We start from the raw sequence: 8513 nt of genomic DNA, 5'->3' as shown, positions 1-8513 counted from the left end.
TCCAGTTTGTCAGTGTCCTTCTTGAACTGTGGTGCCCAGAACTGGACACAGTACTGGACACAGTACTTGAATCACTCCTGCAAAATACTGCTAGCCTGGTGGCAGTCTGGGAAAAGCACCTTGTTTTGCCTCACTCCCTTTCTACCCCCGTCCAGTTGGGGTTAATCTTTAATTTTTTTTAATTTCTTCCTTTTTTTACATTTGTTTAAATCTCTGCTCTAAACATTTGTAGGCGAGCCTGCCTAAAGGCGCATATTTCACGTACTGTGAGTACACACAGGTCTGGGCGTCAGACATTTACAAGCCTGCGGGGAAAGAGGAAGTTGCTTCAGGGAGTTTAGACACTTGGGAGTTTTTCTCCTCTCAGCAGAGGCAGTGAGGAACCTTTATAAATAGCCGTCCAGAACGTAGAGGCACCCCATGGACATCAGGCATAATCTCTGGGTCCAAACGCTCGTCTTTCCCCGGTAAGTTGCTTAACATTCTTAAAGTTTCCATACAAGAGAATCTATAAAGTTTTTAAGTTGAAATATTTGGGTGGCTTTGCTGTTGTTTTTCTGTAGGGGTCTCAGAGATGCGTAGAGTTGAGATTAACTTTCAAGTCTGGTTTAGCGCCATGGCTGCTTAGAACAGGGGTAGGTAATGTGGTGATGACCTTCATGTGTTTTTAACTACATCATCCCTGATCTCAGACCGACATGGCCAGGAGGACTGGTGGGAACTGTAGTTCAAAGCACCCAGAGGTCGTGACATTGGCTGCCCCTGGCTTATAAAGTTGTCTTCAAAGGAGCCTTTTCTGGCACAGAGCTTAAACAAGAGAGTAAAGACTTTATGGACTGTATTACTGAGTGTGAGGCTGGTGTTAAAAGCCACAGTGGTCTCTTAGCCCTGAGAATGCTGTTTGAACAGACGGCATGCTTTCCTTATTACGTTGTTCATTTATGGGTAGAACACTGCCATGGAGATATCTGGTGCTGTATAATCTCCAGAGTAATTTAAATTCAGTTCCAAGATGGCTTGTTTATTGCACATTTATTGAGCCTCCGTCTTGATTTGTTTGTGCAAAGTTTGTGGGGAGGTCACTTGAATTAGCACAAGGGTGAACAATGTAGTGCCCGATAGATCAGGCATAGGCAAACTCAGCCCTCCAGATGTTTTGAAACTACAATTCCCATCATCCCTGACCAATGGTCCTGTTAGCTAGGGATGATGGGAATTGTAGTCTCAAAAACATCTGAAGGGCCGAGGTTGAGGAAGCCTGTTCTAGAGGCTCTAAGGTTGTCAGAATCTGAACTGTGACCTGCAGCTGTGCCTTTAAAAGGGGCTTGATTTGCAGTCCTTAATATGTAGCAATAATTATCTCCATGCCCCTCCACACAGGAAGTAGGCTTTTCCTGTTGATTTCTGCACACTGAGCCAATATATTAAGCCAGGCATAGGCAAACTCGGCCCTCCAGATGTTTTGAGACTACAATTCCCATCATCCCTGACCACTGGTCCTGTTAGCTAGGGATGATGGGAGTTGTAGTCCCAAAACATCTGGAGGGCGAGTTTGCCTATGCCTGTATTATGGCAAGGGTTGGGGGAACATTTTCTTTTTTAACCTCAAGGGTCACATGGTCTCTGGGCAACCTTCCGGGTACTGCATGCCAGTAATAGGGGAAAGACATGGAGCAGTGAATTTAAACTTCACCTCTGTGCACTAGGCTAGCTTCTACACATGCTCACACATTCCTCCGCATTCCCTCCAACATTTATCTGATGAAAATAGGGGTGTTCTATTCAATAATAATAATATGATTTATACCCCACCCATCTGACTGGGTTGCCCCAGCCACTCTGCGCAGTTTCCAACATATAAAATAATAAAAATAAAAATAAAATGACTTCCCTATATAGGGCTGGGACGCGGGTGGCGCTGTGGGTTAAACCACAGAGCCTAGGACTTGCCGATCAGAAGGTCAGCGGTTTGAATCCCCGCGACGGGGTGAGCTCTTGTTGCTCGGTCCCAGCTCCTGCCAACCTAGCAGTTTGAAAGCACATCAAAGTGCAAGGAGATCAATAGGTACCGCTCAGGTGGGAAGGTAAACGGCGTTTCCGTGCGCTGCTCTGGTTCTCCAGAAGCAGCTTAGTCATGCTGGCCACATGACCCGGAAGCTGTACGCCGGCTCCCTCGGCCAATAAAGCGAGATGAGCGCCGCAACCCCAGAGTCGGCCACGACTGGACCTTTATATAGGGCTGCCTTCAGATGTCTTCTAAAGGTTGTCTAGTTACTTATATCCTTGGCTTATGGGTCACATCAACTTCATACCCTCCAACATTTCTCCAATGAAAATAGGGACGTCCTAGGGGAAAGTGGGACCTTTCAGGATCAAATCAGAAACCAGGGCAGCTTCTGTAAATCCAGGGCTGTCCCTGGAAAACACTTGGAGGGTCTGAGATCCTCCCTCTTATTTCCTTATTAAACTTATTAGCCACTTGTCACTTCGCATGCACCCAGGTAACGTAACATTGAAGAAAGTAGAAATAATAAATGAAATATAATTGAGAATATGAGAGGAAAGAAAATATACAATCACGACCATTCCGTACAGCATTTTTTTTAAAAACCGTCCCCGCCCACTGGTAGCAAAGTAATAAAAAAGCAAACTACGTTCTTAACCCACTAGCCAGTAGAGAAAAATAAAAGCTCAGACACCGATACCTCCCTTCCTAGCAACGGAATCCCCAGCACAGAAATCATTTATTTAACACTAGCGGGGAGAGCCAGATAAGGAGGCCTGGAAGATCACTTGAGGTTTAACACGCTTGTGTTCGGCAGAAAATGAGGTCTGGCTTGGGATCGTCCCCGTCCCCCCGCTGCTCGGTCAGTTGGCAACCCAAAGAAGCTAAAGAGCTAAGCAGAACGTGTGGCTACTTTTCATCATGAAGAGGGGGGCATGTGTGTGTGTGTGTCCATGTTCTACAATACAGTGGTACCTCGGGTTAAGTACTTAATTCGTTCCAGAGGTCCGTACTTAACCTGAAACTGTTCTTAACCTGAAGCACCACTTTAGTTAATGGGGCCTCCTGCTGCCGCCGGGCCGCCGGAGCATGATTTCTGTTCTCAACCTGAAGCAAAGTTCTTAACCTGAAGCACTATTTCTGGGTTAGCGGAGTCTGTAACCTGAAGCGTATGTAACCTGAGGTACCACTGTAATAGATCCATTAGGGCTGGTTGCGGCTGTTTGGGCGTTCCCAGCAGCTCAGGATGACTACCTTATCTAGGGCTCTTTTGTGGGGGGCAGACACCTGCCTTTCTGCCTCTACCTCCCCGGCATTCCGTCTCAGACTTAAAAGCGGAGCCATCCAGGTAGAGGATGGTGCCTGACAGGACCGATTTGGAGACGTCTGTTTCCGTGGCAACGTCCCAATTAGGCCTTAAAAAGGAAGGAATGGGGTTGCGCTTTGATCTCTCTCTCTCTTCCCTGGAGAAAGCCGGGGTGCAAATGAGAGAGAGTCTTGCGCATGTTGAAACTCGCATGCGGCAGAGGCCTCAGGCTTCCGGCTGGCTGGCAAGGAAATCTTTTCTCGCTCTTGATACACTTCTCATTGGTTTCCAGGTCTTTCCGGCTTTCTTATGTGCTGCACCATGGTGGCAACTGCTTAGCTGGGATGGGAGTCCTTTCACAGTGGCATGTGCCTCTTAGCCGCAAGTGGCATGTGCACTATAACTCTAAGGCACATTCGAAGCACATCCTTTCCCTCAAGGAATTCTGTGGTTTTGTTGAGGGTTTTTGCTGGGAAGCGTAACTCAGTGAGAGGAAAACTACAGTGCCCAGAATTCTCTGAGGGAATGAATGTGCTTCGAATGTGCCTTAAAGGTATCGTGTGTACGCAGCCTCAGTGGCCCACAGGCAAGAAGCCTGTAAAGGGGGGGCAGGGAGATGAGGCAGAGATAAAAATAAAAATAAAAATTTATTTATACCCCGCCCATCTGGCTGGGCTTCCCCAGCCACTCTGGGCAGCTTCCAACCAAATATTAAAATACAGTAATACATCAAACATTAAAAGCTTCCCTAAACAGGGCTGCCTTCAGATGTCTTCTAAATGTCAGATAGTTGTTTATCTCTTTGACATCTGATGGGAGGGCGTTCCACAGGGTGGGTACCACTACCGAGAAGGCCCTCTGCCTTGTTCCCTGTAACTTGGCTTCTCGTAGCGAGGGAACCGCCAGAAGGCCCTCGGAGCTGGACCTTAGTGTCCGGGTAGAACGATGGGGTGGAGACGCTCCTTCCCTTCAGATATACTGGACCGAGATCATTTAGGGCTTTAAAGGTCAGCACCAACACTTTGAATTGTGCTTGGAAAGATACTTGGAGCCAATGTAGGTCTTTCAAGACCGGTGTTATGTGGTCTCGGCGGCCACCAAGTCACCAGTCTAGCTGCCGCATTCTGGATTAGTTGTAGTTTCTGTGTCACCTTCAAAGGTAGCACCACGTAGAGCGCATTGCAGTAGTCCAAGCGGGAGATAACTAGAGCATGCACCACTCTGGCAAGACAGTCTGTGGACAGGTAGGGTCTCAAGCTGTGTACCAGATGGAGCTGATAAACAGCTGCCCTGGACACAGAATTGACCTGTGACTCCCAGGCTATGCACCTGGTCCTTCAGGAGCACAGTTACCCCATTCAGGACCAGGGAGTCCTCCACACCCGCCCGCTTCCTGTCCCTCCAAAACAAAAATGCCACAGCTTCCTCAGCACTTGGCAATGTAGCAGTGACTATGACTACTACCTGGCCTGGACAGACCAGATGTGGCTTTTTGGGTGGACAAGGAGATCTGAAGTGGCTGCTGGGAAACTTTGTTGCCGTGACAACATTCTGTGCCAAAACATCTGACAAGTTAATTAGGTGTTGTTTGAAAGATTTCCCTGTGCCAGCCTTGGAGTCAGTGCTAATTTGTGTGCTTGGAAGCCTGACACGCTTAAACTGAAATCTTTTTCTCTCCCATTTCCTAGCATATTGGCCTGCTAGGTCCTGACCTTTCCATCAGAGGGCAGCATAGCCAATAGCCACTTCCTCCCAAGATGGCGGATCATGCCAACAACTTCTCCTGCTACGACCCGTCCATTGTTGGCTACCGCTACGTGGCAGTGAGTTGGGGCATTGTGGTGGCCATCGTGGGCACCGTGGGCAACGTGCTGACCCTGCTGGCCTACGCAGCTGACGCCAAGCTGCAGACACGCTTCAACCTCCTCATTGTCAACCTGACTGTGGCGGACATTCTGTACTGCACCTTCCTGCAGCCCTTCTCGGTTGACTCCTACCTCCATCTCCACTGGCGAGCAGGGGCCGACTTCTGCCGTGTCTTTGGGATGTTGCTCTTTGTCTCCAACTCCGTCTCCATCTTGACGCTCTGCCTCATCGCCATCAGTCGCTACCTGATCATTGCCAACACCGCCCTCTTTGACCGCATCTTCTCCCGCCTCGGGACGATGCTCATCATCCTGGGCACCTGGGTTGCCGGCCTGGCCAGTTTCGCGCCGCTGTGGCCCGTCTACGTCTTAGTGCCCAAGGTGTGCACCTGCAGCTTCCACCGCATCCGCGGACGGCCCTACACCACCATCCTCATGGGATTCTACTTTCTGGTGGGTCTCAGCTGCGTCGGGATCTTCTACTTCCTCATCCACCGCAAAGTCAAGATTGCCGCCCGTGCCATGGACCAATACAAGCTGAAGAAGACCAGCTTGAAGAAGGGCCACGTGGCTGGTGCCAGTTCAGCCACACCGGGACGATACCAAGAGCTTGACAGTGGAGTGGACAGCGCAGGGCCTTCCCAGCACTCCTGTGAGGCTCAGTCCTCTGAGTCGACTGCCAGTACCAATCTCCCACCAGCTTCCCAGAATGATGAAGCACCTCCTAAGAAAGCTACCCCGTGCCAGGCCAAGGACAGCAACTCAGAATTCCGCCGGGTGACCCGCATGTGCTTTGTGGTCTTCCTTTTCTTTGTCATCTGCTACATACCCTTCCTGCTAATCAACATCTTTGACGCCAAGAACCGGGCTCCAACTGTCTTGCACATGATCGCCGCCAACCTTACTTGGCTCAACAGCTGCATCAATCCAGTGCTTTATGCTGCTATGAACCGCCAGTTCCGCGAGGCTTACAGAGACGTGGTCTACAACTTCGCAAAGAGGTTCCGCTGCCACCGCTAACTAGAAGCCAGGCCACTCTAGTATACAATATGGAATTGTATTCCATATTCTGCTGTGGCGCCTATGGGCAATAGGGAAATCAGACTGAACTGGTTTAATGGGCCCTGCCTTTGGCATATTGTTGAAGCTGGTGGCAAGGCCTCCCTTCTGGATTACAGAAAAACTGTTTGGACTTGCCAAGCTTCAGATACGAAAGCAAATGTTGTACCTCCACAAAGTCTCTCCTCCCTGGACAATCCAGTTTTAATAGGAGTTAAGAGGCTGCAGTGCCTGGTCTGCACTTTGCTGCTGATGGGTTGCATCCAATGCCCAATGTAGCTCCATTGATTTCAGTAGGACTAGCCTTGGATACAACCCTCTCTCTATATTTTGAACCAACCTGCTTTGTAAATACGTATTTATATTTATCACAGCACCACTCTGTTGACAATTCACCTTCTCGTGGATCTGATCACATGATGGCAGCTCCCTCCATAAACGCTTTCACTGGTTCGCCACTGGCTCCCAGGCCTTGCAAAAGAACTTTGTCTTTGCCTTCAAAGCCCTCCATGGCTTTGCCTTTCCTTATCTCTCTGCTTGTACACCCAGGCAGCCCAGTCAATGGTCAGGTGAGATGGGAGTTGTTGCCCAACAACACTTAGAGCAGCGGTTCTCAACCTGTGGGTCCCCAGATGTTGTTGGACTACATCTCCCATCATCCCTGAGCTCTGGCCTTGCTAGCTAGGGGTGATGGGAGTTGTAGTTCAGCATCTGGGGACCCACAGGTTGAGAAAGGCTGACCTAGAGGGACACGGTGATCCACCTGTCTATAGCCTTTGCTGATCCAGCACCACTATTCCCAGCTATCCAATAATCTTTTCACCCCGCAAATGGCTCCACCTGTTCTCCCTGGCTGCCCCTCATGTTTGGAACTGCCTCCCCAATCACCTCCATGATGGTGCCTCTTTCTCTCCTTCAAATCTCTCCTTCAAACTCCCATCTGTTCCCTGAAAACCTGCACGTGCTTTGTACACAGCTTGCGCTCAGTCAGATCATTGGTCTCAACATAACTGACACCGGCTGGCAACAGCATTCCGGGTTTCAGACAGGGGATAACCCCAGCAGTGCCTGGAGATTCCAGGGATTGAATTTGGGACATTCTGCTTGCAAAGCACAAAGAAAAATGTAACAACCAGAACCTTACATGGTGGTTTGCATCAAGGGTGAGAAAACTGAGTTCTGCCGGGATTCCTTTTTCTATAAAAGCTTGAGTCCCTTCATTTCCCTCCTGTACATCTGGTCTGCTTTCATTGTCCCCACATTTGGACATCATAATTTAGACCAGTGTTTCCCAACCTTGGGCCTCCAGCTGTTTTCGAACTACAATTCCCATCATCCCTGACCACTGGTCTTGCTAGCTGAGGATTATGGGAGTTGTAGTCCAAAAACAGCTGGAGGCCCAAGGTTGGGAAATGCTGATTTAGACCATTTCAAAACCCAATGTACCCGCACTATATATTATATTGGTTGCTGGCCTATTTCACCGTTGGATTATGGCATATGCATAAATATATTGTCGTTGTAAACCTGAAATAAAATGATCTATAATAATGGCTTATTTATTGGGTGTTTATAGACCATGCATCTGCACGCTGTCCCAGAGCAGGTTAGGTATAGCATGATACTAGTCAGTCATAGTGCATGTAAACATTCACTTGGAAATAGTAGGGGTGTCCTGATCTCATTTTCCATACCCAGAGTGCTGGGGAGGAAAATGGGGGTTGGCTGGCATCAATGTGTAGCATTGATGAGTCCAGATGCACCTTGGAGGGGCATTCCTGAGCCTGGGGGCCACCACAGAGAAGGCCCTCTCCTGCACTGCCACTCCATGGATTTTACAGGGCAGTGGAACAGAAGATCTAAACACCTATGCAAAACAGCACTTATTCAGGTCTTCGGGACCCAAGTCATTTAGACCCTGATCTCTAGACCTGAGCTGAGTTGCTAAAATGCGGCAAATAGTAAGAAATAGACTACAACATGTTTCTTCTGATCAGTTCCACTTTCCCTGTGGTTTGCTGGGCAATGCCGTCTGTTAGATTGCTCAAGAGCTTTGCTTAGCGACACAGTTGCGGCGGCATATCAGGTTTAACAAAGAGTGCAAGCCTTTGCATGTACTTATTTGGGATTCTCATTGCACTTTGAACAGGATGGAGTTGCAGATCCGAGCTGCTAAATAGCACAGCTTTAAAAATGCTCTCTTCTCTCCCGCACCCCCAAACAAGACTCGCATGGTCTTGACAGCATCCTGGCACACAGAAATTCTGGGGATCACCAG

The 8513-nt window shown here is 48.9% G+C and overlaps 1 protein-coding gene across 1 annotated transcript; it reads left to right on the top strand.

Moving 5' to 3' along the window:
- Positions 1–256: 256 nt before the first annotated feature.
- Positions 257–7514, top strand: GPR84 (G protein-coupled receptor 84). Its single transcript, XM_083427828.1, has 2 exons — positions 257–471; positions 5000–7514. Exon 2 carries the CDS (start codon positions 5069–5071, stop codon positions 6194–6196), a length of 1128 nt encoding a protein of 375 aa, XP_083283954.1. The 5' UTR covers positions 257–471; positions 5000–5068; the 3' UTR covers positions 6197–7514.
- Positions 7515–8513: the final 999 nt, after the last annotated feature.

Source organism: Podarcis tiliguerta (genome assembly GCF_965153285.1).
Source record: "Podarcis tiliguerta genome assembly, chromosome: 2".
Classification (NCBI taxonomy): domain Eukaryota; kingdom Metazoa; phylum Chordata; class Lepidosauria; order Squamata; family Lacertidae; genus Podarcis; species Podarcis tiliguerta.
Note: the sequence above shows the minus strand (reverse complement) of the source record. Positions and strands in the feature narration are given on the sequence as shown.